We start from the raw sequence: 27,296 nt of genomic DNA, 5'->3' as shown, positions 1-27,296 counted from the left end.
TTTGAAGGGTGTGTTAAGGAAGACATACTTTTCCGAGGTATTCTAGCTTAGTCATCAGGGATAGCAATTCATCTGTGGTCAACCTAAGATTGCAATCCAATCTTGCCTGGGGTAGGTAGAAGGTGGTAGAACCCTTTGTGATTCGACTCCGGCGGCACCACCGCCACACCTATTTCTACCTAATAACAGCAATTATAGGCGCTGCTGTATTCCGGTTTGAAGGGTGTGGTAAGGGAGACAGACTTTTCAGAGGCGTTCCAGCTTAGTCCTCAGGGGTAGCGGCGTATCTGTGGCTGACCTCAAGTAGGAATATTTAATCCTATCTGGGTTTGATTACAGTTGTACATGAGCGGCAGTAGCCACTTACCATCAGGTGGATTGCATGCTCGTCTGCTACTCCTATATTATAAAAAAAAAACCTGGCGTTCATTACATAAGTATAGCAGCAGTAGCCACTTACCATCGGGTAGACTATGCTCGTCTGCTACTCTTATCTTATAAAAAAATGTAGCCTCTATGACTTCTACAATTTAGATATCCAACGACAAATAAGGAAGTGAAATTTTACGTCCAAAAATATTAAGTTCCGGCATTTGTCACCAAATATAATTTACATAATTGATCTCCGAGTTTCATTGTAATTGATATTTATAAGTATGTACCACAACTTTACACCACTTAACGATCTCCAAATCCATCCATCAGGGTGAAAACATTAAGCTGACGTGAAAAGTTTTCATTAATTAATTGGAATATTTTATGGTATCTCCCTTTGTTAACTTTATTAATATTTCCCGAAGAACTTTAAAGAACCATGCGATTATTTAGAACCAAGTATTTTGTAGTACCTTTTTAATTAGATCGTTATTTATAGAAATAATAATGATATAATCGATTTGAAAAAATACTTAAATAGAGACTTTGCTAATGAATAGGTATAGGTGATAAAATATTTCAATGTATGTATGTAATGTATAAATGTTTTATAAGGGCTCCCCTCCCGTATTAGTAATTCCAGTGCTTTGTGTCACAAAAATACATTACACAGATGACCCTACAGGCAAAAATCCACGCAGTCTTTGATTTATATATGGACATGATTAGAATATCGAAAAATACAAAAATCATTAATTTATGTCGTGATTCTTAGGGTTCCGTATTTATTGAGTATCTAAAAATAAAGCTCTATTACTCAACCTCCACTGTCAGTTAATCTGTCCATCTTCCAGGACTCTATATTAATTCGTAATAGATATATTGTTCAAATGACATTGCATTCACTTATATATAGATGCTACGATAACAAATATAAAAATAAAATAAAAAACAAAAAATGGGAATTTGGTGGCACGGAACCCTCAATGTTGAGTTCGACTCACACTTGGCATTATTTCTACAAATCGCAAGATGGTCACCGCAAGATTCATTGTAAGGTAGGTGATCACGCCTCAATTTACAGAGCACAGGTCCTGTCATCCCATATCAGGTGGAGCGACGACTCTAGGTTGATGACGGGAACATCTGGCATTGATAACCTCTAATTGGAAAATCCCTATTCCCATACACTTTCAAAAGTTAAATGTGGAAGTTTCGAAGGCTTAGAACCCTTCGTGGTTCGACTCCGGAGACACTAACATGACAACATTTTCTAACCTCTTTTATCTGTATTTGTGATTGTTGCTTTTATTTGGTGTACATTATGTTGGTGATTATGAATAAATAAATAACCCCACCAAAGCAGTGTAGTATAAGTGTAGTGTAAGTGTTGCTTACAGCACTTAATACTGCTCTGAGAAACTCTTACACGACGTTCCGACTTAGTACTCAGAGGTAGTAGCGCAACCGTAACCGATTTCGGGAAGCATTCCAATTTTATCTGAAGTTCATACAGTAACTTATTTTTTTACGAAAAAAATCTCACTAAAATGTTTACAGCGGCATATACAGAGGCGAATTGATAAGAGTTTAATCCGGTGCGAGCTGAGCGCTTAAATAAATTGAATGATTTCTATAAAAGTCCTAACTGCTGGCCCAGTGCATGTGGCTGTATGGAAGATAACGTCGGAATATCCGCTCGAAAGACCGGGGGAAAATTGTGTTTGCTTTGCAGATCCGATTAGCGGCCGAGTATAGCTATTAAACTATACTGAAAAACTTCAATATGGATTCTGTCATACAAAATAGGTTTATTGGTAGATAAAAAACATATTAGTTTGTGAAAGCGCATGTAATAAATTGCGGTATATATTGTAGTAGTTGTGTATAGCAGTTTGAAAATGTATATGACATGAGGCAGTGGTTGATTGGGTTCCAAATCGGGAATCCGAGGTTCGAATCTCATACACGTATCCCTAATTTAATGAAGTTTTGTGCGTATTAGGAACATCGCGAGGAAATGTACAGACCTGAGAGTTCTTATCACAGTTTTCAAAGATGTGTGAAGTCTGCCAATTCTCATTTGATCAGCACGGTGGATTATGGCCTAAACCCTTCTTACTTGGAGACGAGATCGATGTACAGCAGTCAAGCTGTCTTCCAGTTTCAATGCTGAGGTGACGAAGACATACTTATAAATAGGGTTCCAACTTAGTCTTCAGAAGTAGCAACACATCTGCGGCAGAACTTTAATCTTATCTGACGTTACTAACAGATATCGTAGCGGTAGCAGCTACTTTCCGTCAGATGAACCGGAAGCATGCAAAATAGTTTGCTTACTTGTTTGTATGAGACTTAACCGGCGGTTAAAAGCGTCATTGAACAACATGGTTACAAGCTTGTCCACTTGCTGATAAGAGGCATTAGTCCATTAAAGTGGTCGTGCTCTCCGTTCAACGTGTTAAACCGCAATTAACGTAGATAAACAACAACATTTACTAGACACGTGAATAAAAGCACGTTATTTTGCTTGCTAATGCTCGGAAGCGTGCACCACTACGTAATCGTGTACGTTTTGTTTTGGATTGTCAGAAAACAGCTGATTAAACGCAAATCCATTCAGTTCGCTGTAAAGTTCTTTTTTGGGTATCAAGGGGAGGTTAGTGTAAAGCTAAAGCTGAAAAAGGACGCAAATCGTTTTAGCGTATAATATAATTTAATTTCTGATCATGGTTGTTCTTACAATTCCTAATAGAGCGTCCTAATAGAGCGCGGAAACCATTTTTCAAGATGGCGGCCGAGGGACAAAAGTGACAACCCCATAAATTTGGATTGAGGTTTACACTAACACCCCCCCCCCCCCTGAGATACAAAAGTAAAATTGCGTCCTATGACTTTGGCACGATTATGACAAAAAATTGAAGTTAACCTACTTCAAAAAGGATCGAATAAGTTGCAATCGAATATACGATTAATAAATAATACACAAAATAAATGTATTCTCAAAATAAATAGCAAATAATTCCATTCTCCTTTCTCAGCTTCATGTGCAATCATAATTGTATCAAACAGACTGATAGAGGAAAACATTGAAAAACTTTCCGGGTCAGTCATTGACATCTATCTGAAGAAATTTAATTTGAGCAATTTTATTTTTTTATGGTAATTCAAAATAGCACAATGCCGCTAAAGAAGTTTTCACTTCAAAAATAAATATTTTTTACACGTTATTGACATAAAAAACAGCTTGCTTCACCCGCTCGATCACTATTTACAATATGTATTTGATAGTATGTAATAAAAGTAGTATGAGATTTCATCATTTTTCGTTATGATTTATTCGATGACGAAACGTAATAAATAACCTTTAGAATGGTAGATTGCAATCCCAAAGTGAATGGTAACTGAAAAACTTACATCGACCGATATTCGATAACCTCGAACACAAGTCCTTCACATACACACTTACATGTCCTAATTTTTTATATAATAATTCACCCAACTTTTTATGAACACGGACACAAATACACACGTGCTTATTATACACTGAAAAATAGTGCTGAAACCCAGTATTTCAAGGTAGTATAACCTTCTGTGATTCTCTTCCTATTATTGTGATAGAACCTTCTAATTAGTTCTCAGGAGTATCGGCGTATTTGTGGTCGATCTCAGTTAGGAACCTAATCTTATCTAGGGTTGATGACATATCTCCTTCGGCATTAGCCACTTACCATGAGGTGGACTGCCAGCTCGTTTGCTACGCTTTTACGAAGGACAGAACCCTAATAAACGAGTGACGTCAACGACAGCCTGTCGCAAACTATAAGTTATCGTTGACGACAGCCCTGACAATTTGCGAGCGTCAGCGACAGCGACATCACATCGTCGGCAGTCGTCGCCGATCGTCAGCGATCGAAGATAAAACGCTAACGTAATTGGCATGATGACAGTATTAAAAAATCAAAGAATAAATGATTTAAGAAAACAAAATATATTGACAGGATTCTCAAAAATGACTCAGTTTTAAAAAAACTTTAAGATGTATTATATTTACAATTAAATAAAAGTATATAATACTGCAGTCGGCCATCTTGTCTGAAACGCTAACAGGGTGCGAATGGCGTCATTTTTGGGTATGTCACTGAATTGCTTGAAATTTTGTATGGGATGTTCTAACGTGACGTCACCAACGGACGCCATGACACTCGCGAGCGTTTTCACGCTTAATTCAAAATGGCTATAAACAAATGCTATTATTTTCGTTAATACTGAATTTATTACCGAAATAATTCGATTTTTGAAATCGGTAGACATGTACCTACTTTATAGAAGGGGTTTTCAAAATTTGTCATCATGCCTATTATGCGAGTGATTTTGTCATCAGTCGTTGAGGATAGTCGGCGGGCGTCGGAGATCGCTACCCACGAATGTGGTCCACAGTCACCACCTGTCGTTAGCGACTGCAGCCGATCAGCGACGCCTATCGCCAGGATAGAGTTCTAAGAGTTTTAAATAATTATAGTTTTATAAGTATTTTAATGTGTATGATTAAGCAATTTTAAATGCAATACAGTCATCACTAACAATTTCGTTGTGCTCGTAATTTTCATATCACCGTAGTTTTCATTTAGTAGATGAGTACCATTCCATTATATGAGTGATGTGAAAGTATTTTAATTTTTGTGAAGTAATCACTTTTTTATTATTATCAGAAGAATGAGTGATTTTACACCATTCAAGATTTTATACAATTACGTGGTTACTTTATAATTAAAAATTAATTGCCTCTTGCACTAAAGGAAACAATTTTTAACTGTCCCACCCGATCTTTAACTAGATGTCTGAGTGTGACGGCAATCCTTTTATTTCTTAGAACAGAAGTTAGCGGGTTCATTTGCTGGACAGACTTAATACTATATTGAGACTTTAGTTAGGTATGTAATTAATTTATATTAAATGAGTTTTTACGGAAACAGTAATAGAGGAGTGTTTAAAAACTCAGCTTCTTGATCGACGGGTTCGAGGTTCACATCCCAGGTACGCACCTCAGATTTTTTAAAGTAACGTATTAGAAATTAATTATCACTTGCTTAAACAATGAAGAAAAAGATACGGGACGAAACCTACATAAATGAGAAATCTTAAACTTTTCAAAGGTATGTGTGTATTTGTTTTACACAAGCCTCATTATACCTGGTGTTTCAACTAATTAAAACTTCAACACGAATTAAAACAAAACTTTCGATCAAATTTCCCTCTACTTATACTTATAATTACTCTACTTATAATTAATCGTCTTGCCAAAAAAGTAATTTACAGTTCACCTAGTTATTACGTAATGATATGCATTCAATATGTCATGACGTAATCCGAGTGTCTCGGGGCGAACAAACAAGCGTCTTCAGAGTAGGTGTAAGTGGGTGGAATGGGAACAACAACTTGCTCCCGCTCTCCTGGGCGTGAGACTCCCCGCTTTTTCGGCACTCTGCCAACATCAAAGGACAATTCTTCACAGTTACGGCGAAGATAGTTACAAGTTCGGGAAATGTGCGCGAATGCGAACCTGTATTCGTCTAGACTGACACCGTTATGGCGCAACTTCCAGCTCCTGAACTATTATAATTGCAATGATTAGCGCTGTTCCGAAAAGCAACTTCATTGCCAGATTGTTTATTTTTTCGTGTTACTTGGCTTCCGTTGTTAGCGTTGATGTTCCCGTGTTTGCTTACACGGTGTTCGTTTGATAATACATCGCAAAGTTATACTACATTTTCATATTTCTCTATTTTCTTTCCACGACGTTGTTGTCAGCTGAATACTATGCTTATCCTGAACTTCGCACGTCTTGGCGCGGCTATTGTTCCACCGACACAATGGTTGGTTGTCTCTCCCTTCCCCATTTCATATACGTTGATGGTGACATTCTATGATTTGTGGTGTGTAATGAATAATGCTTGGTAGATTATTAAATTTGTACCCGTGTTATGTCTTAGAAAAATAATTACTCAATGACAACGCTTGAAACTGTACCGAGTCACTTGACAATTCCAATTAATAAAGATATTGTACCATCTCTCATTAATCCCGTCGGGTATTATTAATTATTGAGCTGTTTCTTACCTTAAAGCGTTATTAAAAACGTTTTTCAAGTGCCGTTGTCTCAAACATACCTACCAAGAAGTTATGCATAAGAGGAGGTATGTACATTTCCTCGTTTTAAAAACTCACGGAAGAAAACATTTTAGCTACTTGGAAATATTGCTGGATAAATGCAAGACATCTGTGAGGTATGCAGATGCAGATATGCAGAACTCATTCAACTTTCGTGAAAGTTTACTATATTTATGTGTATTACAAATGACGTATTTACCTACACACTTTCATTAGTAACCGTATAAAGTTACTTATTAACACTCACATTCGGTCAAGGTCTAAATATACTCATTAAAAATTTACCGCACTTTTTCATTTCAATATTTCTCGCGAGTACTTAAACATGGGACCGAAATAGCTGAAAGAGTAAAGGAATTTATAGACATTTCGATGGTAGACTAGTTAAACTTGACATAGAATGTAAAAAAAATAATTTAAGTTTTTAAATGTTTCAAATCGGCCAGTCAATTTTTATTACAGAATATATATCACATTTTGTCTGTAAGAAGTAAGAAAGCCATAATGAGTAAAATTATCAATTAAATTAAAAAGTATCAAACTTCAGTTCATGTTAGTGACAGCCAAAAATAAATAATTCATATAACACTCCTCAAAATATCATCAGACATAAATAAACTAACAAGAATAGAATAATTTAAACATTAGTATTTCCTCATCATAACGAGACCGGTTAATGGATTGCGTTTATGTAATTATTTCGGAGACCGTTAAATTATACGAAAGTATGATTACACGTGTGATCCATTAAAGTCACCATTAACGAGAGTGAGTTGGTAGAGCGGACCGCTCTAGACGGGCGACCCGGTCTTCGCGCCGCTCGCTCGAGATCCACACCGCGTCCGTTACGCAATCCTGCATACTCGATACGATTGTTCACAATTTCAATTTTATGTCGAAGCTAATCGTACCGGTCAGCCGCGAGAAAGGAGCTCGCGCGCCACTGCCACCGACCGCCCTCGGTCGGCGAGTCCGGGCAACCTTTCACGACTACTTTCTGACGTGACGCAATATTCGCTCTGGTCACCCGTTCCCCATTAGGTATTTCCAACAAACAACGTTGCGTCATATTTATATTTTATTATAAAAATAAAAAAGCTATTTGTAATACATAAACATAACAGTCGCAATAAAATATCTTCTTTCGAACAACATTAACATTGTGCACTAATAACAAGTAAAGATGAGTAGCGATAATATGAAAATCAAGAACTCGATTGTGGTGTGATAATACAAGGATTCGAACAATGCAGCCCGCAGGCGAACACGGAAGGATGACTATGTACAATGCGTTCGACCGCGAGCTGCAGGTGGCAGAAATATACGATGCTTCGGTGATTTTCAGTCACGATTTTTGAGATACGGGATGTCAACCGCTTTATCGGGATCACTTACGCTCAGCAATAAATATTTATAAGTGCCGTGTTATCCTACCACCTAAGCCTATCGAGACAATTTTCAATATTAGTGTAGGGGTCCAGCTACGTGGCCGGGGGGACCGTATTGAGTGCTGGTGGCACCTCCGTGACCGCTCACTCCACTGTCATCACCACCGCTTGTGCCAAAATCAGCGCCGATGTCCGCACCACCATGGCCAGTGGTACCACCGATAGCGCCACCTTCGATGCCTGAGCCTCCGCCAATGCTGACAGCAGCCAAGTCACCACCGCCAATGGAACCGCCTCCCAGGGAACCACCGCCAATAGCACCACCGCCGATAGCACCACCGCCGATAGCACCACCACCGATTCCACCCTCCTTCTGGGTTTGGTACTTGATGAAGTAAACTTCGGGTTTCGAGGGCTGAGTGGGAGCGGGCGTGGGGATGATAATGTCGGGTTGCTCTTCGGGTTTCTTGACCAAGACGTAGACAAGAGTCTTTTCTTCGTTTTGAGGTTGGACGGGGATGATGGGAGCGACTGGGGTGGGTGGAGTCGGGGCCTTGATGAAGATGATCTTGTAGTGCTTCTGAGGAGGAGCCACAAGAGGGATGTTAGGAATTCTCTGTTCTTGGGGTTCTGGGGGAGGTACATGAACGTAGATGTGCTTTTGAACGAGAGGAGCTCCAGAGTATCCACCGGCGTAGCCACCACCGAATCCAGAATCACCTCCGAAATCCGAACCTCCGCCGAAGCCTCCGCCGATGCTTCCACCTCCGATAGAAAGTCCACCAGAAGAGTGTCCTCCTCCTAAGGAGATGCCACCAGAGTGGGATCCGCCTGAGATTCCTCCTAAGGACAGGCCACCATGTCCACCGGACGAGATCACTTTTCCTCCGAAAGATGGAGCACCATAGCTGCTTGAGGGAGAAGTGTATCTGATGGATGGAGCTGAGTAGCTGTAGCCGACTGGGGGCTCAGGGCGGCCGTAGGCCAGCGCTATACAAGCGAGTACCTGTAAAAAAGAAAAACGTTTAAATAAATTATTCTTAATAAACAAATAGGCACAAAATCTTAAAACAGCAAGTCGTATAATTTTTAGTTTATCGGTGCTTAACAAGTACCAATGTCGAGCTTAATTTACTTGCTAATGAATTTAAGGTGCTAAACACTGATTGCCACATAATGATGTGTCTGATAATATGCGCAAGACGAGAGTTAACAAATTAGTCTCATTAGCATCGCGATAATTTTACAAAATACACATGAAATTGTTCTGGAAAAATTCGCTAGGCAAGAAATAGTTTTTAGTTTGGTTAATAAACAGTTACGAAATAACGGTAACATAAAATTGAACAAGACCGGAAATATGAGTAATAAGAGATTTCTCGTATATCCACACAATCAGATAAATATGATTTCGTAAGAAGTTGCGGCAGATATACGGTATTAAACAATTTGGAATGATCGAGATTATACAATCGCCGAATAAGTACTTAGAATGTTGGTCGTATGTTTTGTAATGTTACACGGAATACAGATCGGCGACTTACTTAACGTTAGTTTAGAGTCGAAATGTGTGGAAATGGACTGGGTGAAATGGAGTACGCACCCGTCCTGAATAATGATCAAGTGCTGCTTTAAGATTTGCGATACACGAAACAGAACTGATGTATGCTTAATATACGATATTCCAATATATCAAATAACCGCTTTCGACTTTCCGATATGAACTACTAATAAACACTTTTTCGTATCTTTTGCACTTTATGCCGAATATATTCAGTAATTTCATAAATTTATTTAACTATATTTTAAAAAAGTATATTTATTTTAAATTTACAATGATTATGTTTAATTATATTATTTTATTTTTAATCACTTCAACGTCCTCATATTTACTTTTTAAAACACGAGATAGCAAATTATTCCTATCACTATAGACTTTGGTAACACTGAAACACTGACACACTAGCAAGGATTGCCTTTCCTGCACTATTTGGCACACTGCATCCATGATATATTTATCGTATCACCAGACACTTCACTTATAAGTCCTTACTCTGCCTGGAATTTCCAAGTCCTTAACTCATTATCACTTATAAAAAAATTAAAATACAATTTAATCGCATGTGCCAAACAGTACAAGACCTATATTCACTGGATATAGTTCAAAAAATCCGCGAGCGAACTTACCACAAATGCACGCATATTGTGCGTGGGGTAGACGGCTGGGGTGTCGGTAGTCCTTACTGCTACTGCGTGAGTATCGACTGCTTAGAACAACTCCACTTTTTGGAGATGTTCTTGTCGGTGTGAGCTCGTGTTAACTGATGACATTCGCCATGCCGACCCGCTCTTAAATACCAAAGTGCTCATCTCGTCAGAACACTCCATCCCTACGAGCATTTTACTCGGTAACGTGCAACTATCGTCATTATTTAACAAGTATACGGTCCTTTCTTTTCGACGAGGTCCGTGGTTGGCGCGGTGCACATTCGATTCGCTGCCTTAGCAACTACCACTCGCCTGCAAGCGCACGCGCACGCCACTCAAAAACAATACAGTCCACTTTCGTCTAATATTTACATTCACTATATAACACTGTCGAAATTTGTGGCGCTTTTTGGTTAAGGATAAAAAAATCCTATTACTTGTTTCTGCAATATGGTGCCGCTCTATTTTTTATCTATATATATTATTGATACGTTTTTTTTTTTAATATTAAAATCATATTGCATTAAAGCTGCTCTTCAATGCCTACTGCATTGAAACATTTTCATCTTTGAAATTCGATTTTACAGCATAACTGTCGTATCTACAATCATCCGTAAATCGTAGAACCCCAGGTGCATATATTCCAAGGCTTTGCATATTGCCTATAGTGTCGTGAATGCAAAGCTCCGTAAATGGAATACTAGCAATGTATGTATTTTCTGCTGGAAGGTTTGATGGTAAAAATGTTAAATAAAATGATGTTTTTAAGACATATGATATTATAAATTTATTACAAAGTGTATTTGTGAATATTGAATCCTGATCACGTATTAGTTGTCCAATGCGTATAAGTAACATATTTAATAGGAACAATATACAAATATACGTAATATGTAGGGATTTTAATGCAACAACGTTTAACCACAATACCATATTTACCACAACCCCATTTGAAATTGGTTACGCCAAAATTTAATTCACCTCTCATTCATTGCTACAATGATTATTCTGTGTATGAAGATGTTGCGTTATTTCCTGTAGTAAATATCCAAAGGCAACAATGATCACCTCACTAGTGGGGCGTTAACAAGTTTACAATTATAATTTCTAAAACATTATATTAACTAATTATTTATATAAATGATATGAGTGTCCTAGCGATAGCTGTGATAAGAAAAAATCCTCTTTCTACTGTCGATTTTGGTAACATTTACAAAATTCGACTACTACTTATGTAATTTTAATGAATGAAGTAACAACTATTTTGAACTAATATGCAGTATTATTTTATAATTCTCACTCACTCAAACTCTCAAATGGTCGAATCGAAATCAATTGAATAGATTAATATATTTTATACTAGTACATTATTCCTCGACCATTCATCGAGAGAATAATCGGTCACCAATTTGTGCGTAAATCCTGGCCCCTCATACAATTTTCTTAATCTTTGGTGGGACACAATAATCCTTGGACCAATTTACACTTACATTTATTTTTTATTTTAAGCTCCTTACAAAGTTTCACTGCGTGTGTCCACCTTAGGAAAGAAAGGTCCTTGATACGACCTTAAACGGCAGTAAGGTTGTTCGTACGGTCGACTAGTAAATCCAGAAGGCCTAGTGACAGAGAAGGTCAATTTATAGGGTCATTCGTAGGGTTGCTAGCTGTAGATATTTTTCTCGTACGTAAAGAGATAAAATCTCGTAATTTGCCCTTTAAAACTCGTACACTCCCGGAAAGATGGTATTTAGGTAAAGAAATCTCTGGAATGTGTATGTAGGTAACAGCTACAAAATAGGTCGTCAGGATAAAAGAGTATAGGAACCTAAACAGGAAGTCAGGATCAAACAATCTATGAAATGTGTAATCAGCGAAAAAAAAAGGTCGCCAAGACCAAACAATGAAACTGAAATACGCATTTGTCTTCAAAATCCTGTTAAATCAATACCATTTTGTTTTATTTCAAAAGCATGTCATGCTATTTGTTCGAGATTGATAGTCTCCTCGTACCTCGGACGAAGGACCACAAGTCTCGTATTTGCATGAGTTCTTATACAGTTGGCAACGCGAGTGTACGGGCTAATACCGTACATATAATAATTATTGTTTTGTCAGCATTTGTGTCCCGCGCGCGGTCGTCATAAGCAATTTACCTCAGTACGCAATTAACTGTCTACCGCGACGCGTGTACTCAATCTATCTATATTGTATTGTCATAATCTCATTGATTGTGAATCAATAAATCATAGCAAAGTAACTAGCTTTTTCATGATAGCAACTAGCTTTTACAGCTAGTCATATGCGTATTATGTCACATATTAAACAAATGCTCATTTAAAACGGAATCGAGGGAACCTCAATTTGTTAATTTAGAAGCAACATATGAAGCAACATATACATGTAGCCCACTTGACATTTTGTGGTCAATCCTACTCATGGACATCGGTAACCGCGCACCGCGGTCGCACCCTAATCACTTATTAGAAAATTCTGCTTCGAAATCCACTATTCAGTCCAAAATAGAGTAAGAACTGTTTAACAGGAACAAGGGAATCGTTTCTATCAATTTCATTTTTTTTAATATTGAAGTAGCAACCGAACATAAGCAGTGATGGCTTGGTGATTAAGAAACTCAGCGTCTCGATCGAGAGGTCCGTGGTTCAAATCCCAGCCACGCACCTCTGATTTTTCAAAGTTATGTGCGTATTAGAAATTAATTATCACTTGCTAAACGGTGAAGGAAAACATCGTGAGGAAACTTGCATACCCAAGAGATTTAAAAAAATCTCAAAGGTATGTGAAAGTCAACCAATACGCACTTGGCCAGCGCGGTGGACTATGGCCTAATCCTTCTCATTATAAGAGGAGACCCGTGCCCAGCAGTGGAACAGTAATGGGTTGCTGCTGCTGCTGATGATGATGATGATGAACCGAACATGCAGTTCACATGAAGGTAAATGGCAACTGCCGACCATAGACATCTGTAATTAACCCCAGATATCATTAGATTCCTTTCGGAAGATAACTATAGGTACGTTGCTACTTCTGAAGACTAAGTTGAACCGCTTCGTATAAGTATGTCTCACTTACCACATCCTTTAAACCGGGGCACAGTAGCGCTTAACACTGCTGTTATTAGGCAAAAATGAGTATAGAGATGTTGCGTCCGGAGTTGAACCACAAATCATATACCAACTAATATGTCTTTTGTTGTAATTTTTCGTGTCGTAAAAATTATTTAGTCATTTTTATAATAAACGTGACAAAACAGCATCGTGGCTTTGGGAGTTATACGGAATGCGCTGTAAAAGTTTGAATATGAAAACTAATTTTCGGAACATTATTTACATATAGAGCAAGTTCTTGTATCTCTCAGTGCAAGCGGGGTCGAGGACAAATTATACGAATTTCCTTACTTAGTGGCACACGCTCATTAAAACTTAATTTCAAAGTGTAAATTGAATTAGTGCATATTAAGACTTATTTCAATTGAGCTCTTAGAAAACTTCAACGTTAAAAAAGTCTTAGGACTTTAAATGATTATTTATAAAGCTTCGGCATATAGAAAGGTATTAAAATAAACTAGCTGGCCCGGCAAACCATGTAAATAAAAAAATGTTAAGTGTAAACAACCCTTATCACTTAGGGGTATGAAAAATAGATTGTAGCCGATTCTCAGACCTACTGAATATGCATATAAAATTTGGTGAAAATCGATAAAGCCGTTTCAGAGGAGTACGGTAACTAACACTGTGACACGAGAATTTTATATATAAAATACAGCTTATGAGTAGTATTCGGCATATATAAAGTTATTACAAATTTTAAAGATTAAGTAGTAAAAATTTTGGCCTTCTACCCAAGAGTACTAAGTTTGAATGCTATAATGGAGGACACCTCACGTGTCTAAGTAGTATTCACACTACTACGTGTATAATATATGCTTTTAGAAGATTTTGTAACATATTTTTCATCCCGAAAGACATGTGGCAAATAATGAGAATTTAAACAATATTTTTTTAAACAAAAATTATAATCTTTAAGGAATGAGACATACGTACATTTATCTGTGCTTTAAATACGTAGACTTAAAAATATTCCCTTACCCTTACTCTTCAAAGTGGGGTTATAACAATACATTACAAATGCGAATGTGACTTCGTTTATTTCTAAACTTTCACGCCATAACTTCATAATTGTCATGAAATTTAGTACACACGTCGTCAGGGGTTCAGAAACGGACATAGAGTACCAGTTATCCCGACAAAAGTACCGTTTCCGAAGCATAGAAAAAACATTTGACTGAGAGGCGCCGGGGGTAAAAGCTAGTTAAATATACTACAGCATTTCAGTAGTCATTAAAGGTGGGTAGAACTCTTTGAGATTCGACTCCGGCGGCACCACCGTCACACCTATTTCTCCCTCATTACAGCAGTGTTAAACGCTGTGTTCCGGTTTGAAGGGAGACATACTTTTCCGAGGCGTTCCAGCTTTGTCCTCAGGAGTAGCGGCACATCTGTGGCCAACCTCAGATAGGGCTAATCCTATCTGGGGTTGAAACAGAAGTCCATGGGCGGCAGTAGCCAGTTACCGTCAGGTGGACTGCATGCTCGTCTGCTACTCCTATGTTATAAAAATAAGAAAAAGTCACGAAACGCGTAAACCTTCAGTGAGTTTTGATATGAAACATTGAACATTGTTACAAATACACGAACGATTTCTTTATCGATGTTAATGTCATTCAAAAGTACTTGTTAACCCGTTAATCAAGGTCGTTTGTAACTTACACTTCGTATAAAGTGCGACTTTTACTATAGTCGTGTAAATTATTACACTAGTCGATTTTTAAATGATTTGGCCTTTTAGGGTACCGTACCCAAAAACCGAACCCTATTACTAAGCGCTGTTTGTCTCTCTGTTCGTATGTCCGTCTGCCACAGGGCTTTATCTCTGGAACCGTAATATATAGACACTTGAAATTTTCATAGAATATGTATCATGGTAACTAAAAAAATATTAAAATAAACCGCTGTTATGAGACGTTGTTCGCTTTCCTACTGATTTGAGTTCAAATTAAAAAAAAAATACTAAATTCTAATGAAGTCGGTTAAAAAATAAAAAATGAACAGAAATTTGATGGACGAATGAGATCGACTCACATTTAGCGAATTAGTAATAATAATTGCCAGCACGTATTTTAATTTACAATACTAGTCGACTTGTAAGTAACTAATCGTTTGTAATATCTTGCTTTGATTACTAATTATCTATACAGTTCGTTAAACTTACTATAATTAACTTGTACGAGTAATATACTCGTACTAGCCGAGGATTTTTAATAAGTTTCGATATTAGGTAGATAAAAAATGAATAGATTAAATAATACAATGGGTAGGCATAAATGTCAAATTGCTATATTTGGTAGGCAAAATAATAGAAAATGATTATTTTATCGTAATTCAAAATCTCATTTTAGACTAAAATGGCGGCGTTTGTAAGATGAAAACGAAAGAGCAAGCGGTGAGAGTACTGACGTTAAGACCACATTGAGAAGCTCCACAATGCCACAAAGAGCTTTACGTCTACTGTACGTCAGGTACATTCAAATTCGGCAGCCATTGTAAAGCTTTTGTAAACTAAGCACATTCTACGTGGGTAATATAAAGTGAATGTTCATAATGTGCGATCTAGATAATGGTGCAATGAGCGAGATTTTAATTCAATTATTAGTAGAGACCGCGGCTTCGTTCGCTTTTTAAAAACAATAACATGACATACATATTACCGAAAATTTGTACCTTCATTGAAATAGCAGTGGCGCCATTTGTCGAAAATTGGTCGTTATAACTCAGAAACCTTCTTGGGCTCATGCACAACAACTTTGCTAAAGATCATCACATGATCAAATGCATAGTTTACGATTCTATAGAGAACACACAAGCAAACGTTCATTTTCATATAGATAGAAAAAAAAATGTACTTTTTAGCAGTTAAGTATATAAAGAGGAAAATAAGCGGGCTCAAGAGTGAGGTGAGAATGTGTTCAATAAAAAACCTACACACAACGAGGTCTTACCTAATTCACAACGGCAGTATAGATAGAACTACTCAAGGTACGAAAGTTGGCAGTGTCGACGGTTCGTAACGGAATAACTTCGTAGCAACACACTCAATCTTATCTTTATGGGATACGAAAGATGTATGTTGGAAACAGTCATACGAAAACATTTTTTTCATCTATTTTATTTCTTTTGGGCGCCAACTGTCGTCTGCAATCGATGACAATACGCTATCACCGACGACAGCTTGCGACCATCAGCGACTGTCGTTGGCTGTTGCTGGAAGTCAATAAAGGCAGACAATTGCTGTGATCAGCAATCGATGAAATTTTACGGTTGACAACAACAGCTCGCGACATTGTAGCCGTTGGTGTCTGTCATCAGAACGTCGATAGAGAATCACGGCGACAGTCGGCGACCGCCGGCCACTACCGACGATCAGGGTCTCTCGCTAACGACTGTCGTGGACAGTCAATGACGGTTGCCAGCGCGAGCGCACGTAAATTAGTGTCCTAATCTATCAAACCTCCCGAATTTCTGTACAAAACATGTACCCAACTATAACATTTAAAACATGTATTTATTTTAAAAAGCAGTATTCTAACACTACACGAAGTTTTAATGTACTCCACATTTTTGTCACGATGTTCGCGAGCTGAAGTCCCAACCACTACCCTTGCTCGCGTTTATTTCGACACTTCAACTCATGAAAGTATATAACAAGATGATGCTTCAAATGGAAAGTCAGAATAACTTGCAGCTTTGGCCAAATAGCGACTCTTTTTGCATGTTTTGCGAATGTTTCTTTGCAAATGTTTTTTTTTAATGATTTGTCGTTTTTCTTTTTTATTATTTAACTTTATTAATGAGACAAATATATTTAATAACCAATTGCTAATACATAAATTTCAAACAACCATATTTTTGATTCACTTTTGTTTATTTTTTTGTTTATTTGGCATTTATTGATTTAGCAAAGATAGCGATTTTTTGTACAAAGAGTTATATCCGTTTTAGAACAGGTTCCCTCTTGATAACATTATATCTGTATTTTATTACATTTACACAACAGTCTAAAAAACTTCACTTACAAGACCTTTCTCGGTAGCTACGTGTAATTCATTATAAAATAGCGCAATAAAATATATATATTATCATCATCAATAACTCTTCAATACTCCTCATACCATGTGTATTAAAAAAAAATATTGGAGTATATTATAATCAGGTGTGCGTATTTGATGATACGCTACGAAACCTATGAAGGTCATGACCCAGTGCTGAATAGGAATAAGTTGTGATATAAGCGTTGAGACCCATTAAATCTTCGCGACCTTGGCAATAATCTTCGATAGGTACTGTCCTATCGCTGTCGAGCAGCGAACAGCGAGTAAGTTATAATCATCAACCCACTTCTGTCCCACTGCTGTGCACGAGTCTCCTCTCAGGAGAAGGATTAGGACATAGTCCACCACGCAGGCCAAGTGCGAATTGGTAGACTTCACATACCTTTGAAAACTTTTTTTTTTAAGATTTCTCAGGTATGAAGGTTTCCTCACGATGTTTTCCTTCACTTTTTAAGCAAGTGATAATTAATTTCTTAACAATTGTAGTAGAATATGTTTTAATGAATAATATTGAAGGCATACACTTGAATGTATGTAGCTACTGTCGCTAAAAAAAAAATAAACGTCTGATGAAGTGGCCACGGACGTACTGCTATCGTTGAAAATTAAGCTTTAACCTCGAATAAGTGCGTTTCTCTTATCACACTCTAGAAACCTAAACACAGCACTCCTTGACACATCTTTTATTAGACAGAAACAGATTCCCCAAGTATATTTTCCATACATCACCCCTGCATTTGGGTGTATTAAAGAAATAACATTTAATACATATTTCGTGAGCATTGCAATATTTACATAAAAATATTCATACAAATCGATAACCGTTCCTTTTCACTTCAGAAAACTTCACTTTAGAAATTGCGACATTTTCATGCGAATAATTTGCCATTAGTTCATCGTTTACTTACTTACAGTAGGCTAATAAGAACAATTTCCCTTAAATGTTGTTTCTTGTGAAACCTTTACCATTGATTGGTAGTGGAAGTGTGTAAAATGTTTAAGTTTATTTTTTATTTGTGTTTGTTGAACAAATCGTGATATTTAATTCCTATTATAATCAGGATTAAATAATAATAGTGCAGTTTATTAGTTGTGATAACTTTAGCTTAAGCTTACAAAATACTTAGCTAATTGTGACCTTATCGTGTATCTAGGCATATATTGTGTTGTCCCTGTAGTTCCGGGATCAGAATAGGGCTACGGTATCCTCTGCCTGTCGTAAGAGGCGACTAAAAGGGGGCTTTCGGGGTTGCGGACGGCAAGATTGGGAGCTCTAACCGCCTGGCTAGCGACCCCGGGAAGAACGATGGTATGTGTGACCTATCATACCGTCGTACGCTCCACACGGAGTGGCGAGCTTCATAAGCATCTGGACGGAGCCAGACGGGACCACGCGCCAAGAGGACTCCGGTTGCGTTCCGTTGGAGATCCCGGAGTCCTCTACGCAGCGCTGAGGATGGTCACCGGGGGGGTTTTAGTGCGGTAAAAGTTACACATAACCCGTCGTTGCTCCCACGGCGTCGGGTACCTTTTGAAGGTTTCCCCCTCGTCAACAAAAAAAAAGGCATATATTGTGTATATGTATACAATAACGTACATATCATAAGCATATAAATGTACTTTGTATGAATTTGTATTTTCAAACGACCGCAACTCAGTTTAGTTTTACTTTTTTTAAGCTCTTATATCGCTCTTATATGAAGAAACTAACAAGCGACTAATGCTGCTCACTTCTATGCTTATCGCAAACTTTTTTAAAGAAAACTTACATTCAGTTATATAGGTAGTAATTTATTACGAATTAGGCTGCTTACACCCTAAAATGTGTAGTGTCTGTATAAAATTGAATAGTCTCAACGGAAGGTGGTAGAACCCTTTGTGGTTCGACTCCGGCGGCACCACCGCCACATATTTCTGCCTAATAACAGCAGTGCTGTGTTCCGTTTTGAAGGGTGTGGTAAGGGAGACAAACTTTTCCGAGGTGTTCCAGCTTAGTCCTCAGGGCTAGCGGCGCATCTATGGCCGACCTCAGGTAGGAATATCTAATCCCATCTGGGGTTGATTACAGATGTCCTTGGGCGGCAGTAGCCGCTTACCATCAGGTGGACTGCATGCTCGTCTGATACTCCTATATTATAAAAAAAGTCTTATACGAAAGACTAACTTCGGTTTACATAAATTATGACGGACACAAACTTTATATACACCCAGTTCCAATGATAAAGTATTTGTAAAGAAATAAGAAGTAGCTGCCACAGGGGACGCCCTGTTTCGGAAGTTCTGTGGCCGTATTCCTAACAAATGGAGACAAGTATACTCGAGTGAATATTTGACGTACTGAAGATCTAACAAGAAGAAACAAGCTTGTATTCCACCTGATAGTAAGTGTAAGACAGCCGGACACCACTACAAGAGTAGTGTTCAAAGTGAGATCGGCCACGTTTTATTTTTCATATTATTTTTATTTGGGAGACATACAATATTTAATACACACAGTAACTTTCACATAGACATAACAAAAATCAGCAAAGTTTATGCGTGGCTAAACCTTAGGACTAAGTTGGAAAGCCTCGGATAGGATAGACAAGGGGCACATACTAAAGAATCCGGAAAACAGTTTTTAACACTGCTCTTGTTAGGGAAAAATAGGTGTAGCGATGGTGAGTCCGGAGTCAAACCACAAAGGGTTCCACCTCCTTCCAGTGAATGTGGCACCGCACACCCGTGTGTGACTTTTATACTACACAAAAAACACTAACAAAAAAGTAGAATCATGCTATGTTAATTTACAAGCCATAAGCTTTTTTTATTTTCATTATCAACCCATTACTGTCCCACTGCTGGGTCCGGGTTTCCTCTCAGAATGAGAAGGATTAGGCCATAGTCCACCGCGCTGGCCAAGTGCGTATTGGTAGACTTCACTTACCTTTGAGATTTTTTCTTTTTTTTTTATAAATCTCTCAGGCATGCAGGTTTCCTCACAATGTTTTCCTCCACCGTTTAAGCAAGCAATAATTTATTTTTAATAATTTTGAAAAATCAGAGGCGCGTGCCTCGGATTTAAACCTTGGACCCCTCGATCTAGAGGCCGAGTTTCTTAACCACTAGGCTATCACTGCTTTTTACTTTTTTAGTGTGCCATTAATAGAATACATACCTATTTTGCGATGACAAATCTAAGAATTAGTAGATTTATTTTCATTCTCTTACTTAAATAATTTAGAAGAAGTATGTACATTTATTATTCAATCCATAATTTAATGAATTATAAATGACTTATATTACTCGTATTATTTTTGTATCATTACATCCACTTATACGCCTTATAAGTTATGTATTTAATGCATTTATTTATTTATGCATGTTCTCTCTTAATATTCACATTAGTGAGTTATAAAAGAATGTTTTTATATAAATCTTTAAGGAGAAAGTTGTGTCTGACCACAAAACTACTGGTCTGATTAAGACAAACGTGTACGTATGCTTTGCAATTTTTGATTCACACGTAATGTTCTCGTTACTTAGGGGCTTAACACACGAGCGGCAGTTAGTTTATACGACTGACAGTTCATAAATTAAAATAGGAATGAATGAATGTTTTTTTTTAATAATCGGAATTCGTCAGCGGCCGCCTACGACTGTCACCGTCTGTTGCTTTTTGTCATCGGTGATCGTAGGCATGGGCTGTCGCTTGTCTGTAAGCTCTTTTATATGATGATTCATAAGTGTTAAGTGTGAAGAAAGTATTAAAATATAATTGAACATAAGAATTCGTCAGCGACTGTCGACGACCGTAAGCGACTGTCGCTCTCTGTCGTAAGTAATCGTCGGCGTGGATAGTCGCTCGTCTATAAACGCCTACACATAATGATGTATAAGCGTTAAGAATGAAGGGAGTATTGAAATATAATTGTATATTCGGAATTCGTCACCAACTGTCAACAACTGTAAGCGACTGTCGCTATTGTCGTCGGCGATAGTCGGCGCGGAATGTTGTTCGTATATTAGCTCCCTTACATAAGCCTTCGGCTTTATAAACGAGTACTGTAAAGAAAGGCGGGCGATGTTTTTACGTCGTTAAAATGTTTGAATTATTATATAATGTTTATTATTATTAACTGAAAATAAATCCCGTAAATCTTCTAGAATGAAGAACAGAGTTACAATTCTCACGATAACATATTAGCCAATTCGAACGATAAACCATTTGGCAGCCAACTACTATAAACATTTCATTATAATGAACCCATTACTGTCCCACCGCTGGGTTTGGGTCGCTAATCAAAATGACAAGGGTTCAGCCCTTCGGCCGTAGTCCTCGCGCTGACCAAAGGCGTCTAAATGACTTCTTACACTTATTTTTGAAAACATTACTGTACACTTAATAATGTCTACAAAATTTTCAGTGTAAATTTAAGAACATTTAGATTTCTAACATCCGTACTCATCATCATCATCATCATCATCATCAACCCATTATTGTCCCACTGCTGGGCACGGGTCTCCTCTCAGAATGAGGAGGATTAGGCCATAGTCCACCGCGCTGGCCAAGTGCGGATTAGAAATTAATTATCACTTGATAACGATGAAAAAATACATCATAATAAAACGTGCACACATGAGAAAAAAATCCTTAAAGAGCGGTAAATCTTCATTCTGTGACGAGACCCGTGCCCAGCGGTGAGATAATAATAAATTGTCAAATGTCTGCAAACTCATTTGTTAATTCAGTCATATAAAACGACCTTTTTGTTCAAACAAATCATATTAACTGCTATTTGAACTGCTTGCGTGGGTAGCCGAAATACCGACTATCACTGATCAGCCATTCCCATACATAATATATGATGGCGTTACGTATCTAATAGATTAGGTTACCAATGCGCTGGATACGTCGAACGTAATCATCCCAGTCGTAACTTGAATAATATTATTACGTTAGTTTCCGTAATACAAGCGTATAATATATATCATAATAAAATCAATACTTTCTATAGATCTAAGGCGGCGGTTCTCAAACTTATTTTTTATATAGCCCACTTTAAGACACAATTAATTTATATTACAAAAAAGTCATCGAAAAAAATTCTATACTAATAATCAATCCTATAACAATAATCTCTAAAATAAGTTGGCGACAAAAATTCACTTCTGCCTGGATAAAAGAGATCTGTGAAATTCTATCTAAAACACAGAATATTAACTATCAACCATAATCGGTATTACCATCCACGTCTAAATCTCTAGCGCCCACGCGGCGTCGTTATAGCCCACTTTGAGAAGCTCTAACCTAACGCGTAGGAAATAAACTTCATAAGTAAGAACCTAAGCTTCAACTCAAATGCATATTTTATCGCTTGTCGATAATAATTATGATGTCGAGCGTAAGAAATACTGCCTTTCTTATTTATTAACAGTTAATCGTTTTACCTATTAAATAAATAGTTTTCACTTTTAACTTTTATAAAATTCTTAAAACAAACGCAGCAAACTAATATCTAAAGCATTGTAAAACATGCGTTCCTATAAACTCAAAATATTATGTGATTTGGTTGTCATAAATAACATAATATAATATATCCTTAATATATATAGCCTTTGTCTTTAATAATTCTATAATCAGTAGTTTCATTATATTTTCTTAATACTCTTAAACTTGTAAATCATAATTTATTTAATCAAATAAAAATAGAACGACATAGACATTTTCCCTCAATTGTAGTCTGTTTAATTTCTGGTTGCATTACATTGAGTGAAGGCTTCGCCGAAGCTCGATATAGCCATAATCGCCTCACTCTAACCACAAACCATTCAACTTAGTTTCCGTAGTATTAACACAACGGTTAGCAGACGCTTTGTTCAGCTAAACTTTACACCAAGAACTGGAAATGAACCGCTGTCTCTACAATCAAGTTATAACTTAATCCCAAAGGCAAAAGTTATTGTGACTATTATTTTAAGCCCGCATACTCAATCGCGAGAAAGAGTTTTACGTAACTACGTTTAAGCATCGGCGTTTCGCGTTTCGGCGATTGCATTTTGTTGGCGACTTGCGTTCGGTCGCGGTAGCAGGAACTACGTCAATACTTTTGTAATGGTTCTCGTTTTCGCGTTTAATTATTATATCGCACAAAAAAGTTGCGACGGCGTACAAACATGGGAAATGTGTATTGCGTAGAATGTGATTGCTGCATTTTACTTCGAAATTCAGCTAAGTCGTCGCTCGCCAATGCTAAAATGACCGCATTTCCTAGGGCCCCTAGTTATGTTATTTTTACCCTTTGGATATGAAACCTTAAAGAAATTCCACATAGACAATTGCTCAATTGTACTCTTCAGCTCAATGTAATGCATTTTCGACGCTCAATATAGCCAAAATCGCCTGAACGTAACCACAAACCATTCAACTTAGTTTCCGTAGTATTAACACAGCGGTTAGCAGAGGCTGAGTTCAGCTAAACTTTACACCAAGAACTGGAAATGAACCGCTGTCTCTACAATGAAGTGATCAAGTTATAACTTGATCCCGATCGCCAAAGTTATTGTTACTATTATTGAGTTTAGTTTGAGATAAGTTTGAGATTTGATAGTTTCTTTATACTAGACAGAGCAAAAATCGGAAATTGATAGTCAATAACGGATACCAGCAGACTACATAGCTACTTTAAGCGTCGACGATTTCATCTATGCTGATTATGTGTTGACGATTTACTGCCTTTGGTCACAGTGTCAAAAACGCGCAATTGAGCGACTGCGGTTTTGTGCTATACCTCGTTTTCGCGTTAAGTTGTTACATCGCACAAAGCAGTTACGACCGGCGTTCATACATGTGATAATGTGTTGACGTGTTGCTACGTTAGGCCACTGTATCAAAAATTGATCGCGCGATTGATCGACTGCATCAATAGTTTCTGCTATAGTTCTCGCGTTTAGTTGCTACGTCGCACAATGTAGCTGCGACCAGCGTTCAAACGTGTGCATTGATGCAGTTTGATTGCTGCATTTAACTTCGAAAATCAGCTAAAACATCGCTCGCCAATGCTTTAGCATTTATGCAGCACGCTTCCTGGGGACCGTAATTATGTCATTCTTTGTGAGAAACCTATACGGCACTCTTTGTGAAGTTCTTGTCGTAATTGTATCCACTTTATTTAACAGAAACAGACCACCTTACACAAAAACAGAGAAATATGTTTACAAATTGGAGCAGTATATGAGAAAATTGCGGACATAAAGTCTTACATACATACATAGCAGCCGAATACAGAACTTATTTTTTTGAAGTCTGTTAAAAGCACACTTTTGGTATCTCCTTGTCTATCATCATAGAATATGGCCTCAATTATTTCTGATCTCCGAAAACTCTTCACTTTTATTTATTTTTATTTATTACCTACATTTCAATATAAAGTTCGGGACGATAAAACCTTATCACTCTTCGTAGTTTTAAATTACATTCACTTAAATAAAACAGTTTATTTTATAGTGAATGCACTCATTAAATTGGATTGCAGTCCACTTTCTATTAGATTATTATTGACGTCATATCAGATAGGAGTCCCATTTCCCATTCAGTCCAATTGATTCTGTCACCTCTAGGGTTTTTAACTTCAAAACTTTTTATAATTTCAAAGTAAATGACCATGCAGTTGCCATCACGCGGTAGTATGTGGGAATTTCCGGACTTAGCCATTTGCCCTCAACCCTAGATAGGATTAAAGTTTTGCCTCCGGTGAGTCACAGATGCGTTGCTGCGTCTAAGGACTAAGTTCAAACGTCTCGTATAAGTATATCACTCTTAGCACGTCTGTCAAACCAGAACACTGCACGTTTTACTACTTCTAGGCTTGTTCTAGATGAGAAGATGGTTCCTCCAAAATTAAAAAATGACGGGTTCTACACCATTTTGGCTTTTTTATAATATTAGAGTAGCAGACGAGCATACAGTCGGTCTGATGGTAAGTGGCTATTGCAGCTCTTTGATATCTGTAATCAATCCCAGATAAGATTAGATTTCTACCCGAGGTCGACCACTAAACTGGAATTGCTCGAAAAAATATGTCTCCCTTAGCAACCTTCAAACCACAACACAGCAGTGTTTCGCACTGCCGTTATTAAGCAGAAATAGGTGTGGCGGTAGTGCCGCCCGAGTCGAACCACTGAGAGTTCTACCACCTTTTAAAACAAGTTATGACAGAATAATTTAATCGCGATCAAACTATCCACTTAAGAGTAAGTATGGAGTCGAACTGATAAAGTTATAACTTATCTCGATACTTGATCTCTATAGACATTGTTTAATTTATCAAAGCTTGAGCGACAACCTTGAACGGGTAATTGCACATTGTAGCTAGACTTCGGTCGCGGTACGCAAAAATTAAATTTATTCAAGCCTTATAATCTTTGTCTCTGCTTTGCGATGGTAATCTGGACTAATAATAATAAATTGTAGATATTCAGACCCTTCTACGCTTTTAGGCTTACTTGAACCACTTTGTAGCATCCATAGGCCCCTCTGTTTCAAGTCCAATGGCACCACCTTCACACCTATTTCTGTCTAATAACAGTTTGTAGAGTGTCGTAAGAAAGACCTACTTTTCCAAAGCATTCTTGCTTAGTCCTCAGGGATAGCGATGCGTCTGAGGCCGACATAAGCAAAGAATCTGGTGTTCATTACAGATATCTATGGGTGTAGGAGTCATTTACTATCAGGTGGACTGCGTGGTCGTCTGAGACTCCTATATTATAAATTAAAAGACCATCCCTGCAGTATCTTTTTCTTGAAATAACCCTACAACGGCAGATAAGTTATTTCTAGAAGAAGTCTTAGCCCAATAGTCCACCAGTGGGCTTGTGAGAGTTAATGAATGGAATGTGAAAGCGAATATTAATAAAATGTGAAAGGAAAAATCAATCCATCCATATTATAATAAAAGTCACACTTTCTGGCATTACATCAGTTTAATAGGTCTTATGTAACGGCAGGCCATCAAAATTATTGGTTACATCCCGCTCATTCGATTTCATTTCTTTGGAACTGCTAGGTTAAAATTACGCATAAAACAGTATGTTTTACGCCAATTCATTTCCATCCCACTGCTGGGCACAGATCTCACACTAGTGGGGTTTTCAGACACAATACACCACACTGGTCATGTGCAGAAAGGGAACGTTTTGACGTGACAACGTCTTTTAATTCGATGGAGACGGCTGCACGTACCAAAAAACATGACTCACGCGGCGTTACCTATCTCTGAGGCGTTCCATTTAAGGCTTGAAGTGCAAGCGAGAGCGCGGAACGAGCGATAAAGAGGCACAATCGGCCTCCGCATATTTACCCCCTTCTCTATATCCATACAAAATATCTATCAAAGATATAAGATTAAAATTTTCTTTTGAAAAATGCAACCATTCCATCAGCATTTTCTTATGACGTTGTCACGTTCAACTATCGTCAGTAAAACGACTTTACAGACAACCGATTTTTTTAACATCTCTCAGGCCGTTTCCTTTTGATGTTTCACTCAATAATATCAATCGTAATATCAAGTGATAATTAATTTGTAATACTTACATACGCTAATAATTTTAAAGTCAAGAAGTACATGTCTGAATTCTAATATTGGACCCCTGAATGAGGTTAAATTTCAGACACTAAAGTATGACAACATTTACATACTTGTTTTACGTAGACCGATACTAGATAATGTAATTTATCTTAATGTACTCCAGTACTCTAACCCTCCAAATTCCATCATAATTCTTAAAGACAGTATCGTAAACCATACCAAGATACCAACATTGTAAGGGCTGTAGGCAGAAAACGTAATATCGTAATCCACGAAATATGCGTGGGCCTGCGTAGACGTGGAGAGTAATAAATCAGTCAGGCTCACAAACGTAAACTTCTGTGACAATTTCAATAACTTGAAAAAACGTTGTTTTTCTCGCACACAATACATCAT

The 27,296-nt window shown here is 37.5% G+C and overlaps 2 protein-coding genes across 4 annotated transcripts in view; one reads left to right on the top strand and one right to left on the bottom strand.

Annotated features, from left to right (window-relative positions):
• The window catches only part of LOC140743546 (frequenin-2), a 315,634-nt gene that overhangs the window by 177,664 nt on the left and 110,674 nt on the right, over positions 1–27,296 (top strand). The gene's annotated exons all lie outside the window — the stretch shown is intronic.
• Positions 7,612–10,276, bottom strand: LOC140743544 (uncharacterized). Its single transcript, XM_073074896.1, has 2 exons — positions 10,122–10,276; positions 7,612–8,940 (listed from the first exon to the last, which is right to left on the bottom strand). The coding sequence occupies exons 1-2, from the start codon at positions 10,134–10,136 to the stop codon at positions 8,011–8,013; spliced, it is 945 nt and encodes a 314-aa protein (XP_072930997.1). The 5' UTR covers positions 10,137–10,276; the 3' UTR covers positions 7,612–8,010.

Source organism: Epargyreus clarus, unplaced genomic scaffold (genome assembly GCF_041222505.1).
Source record: "Epargyreus clarus isolate Ecla_fem2 unplaced genomic scaffold, WU_Ecla_fem_2.2 ptg000007l, whole genome shotgun sequence".
Classification (NCBI taxonomy): Eukaryota; Metazoa; Arthropoda; class Insecta; order Lepidoptera; family Hesperiidae; genus Epargyreus; species Epargyreus clarus.
This window is presented reverse-complemented; position numbering and strand designations above follow the sequence as displayed.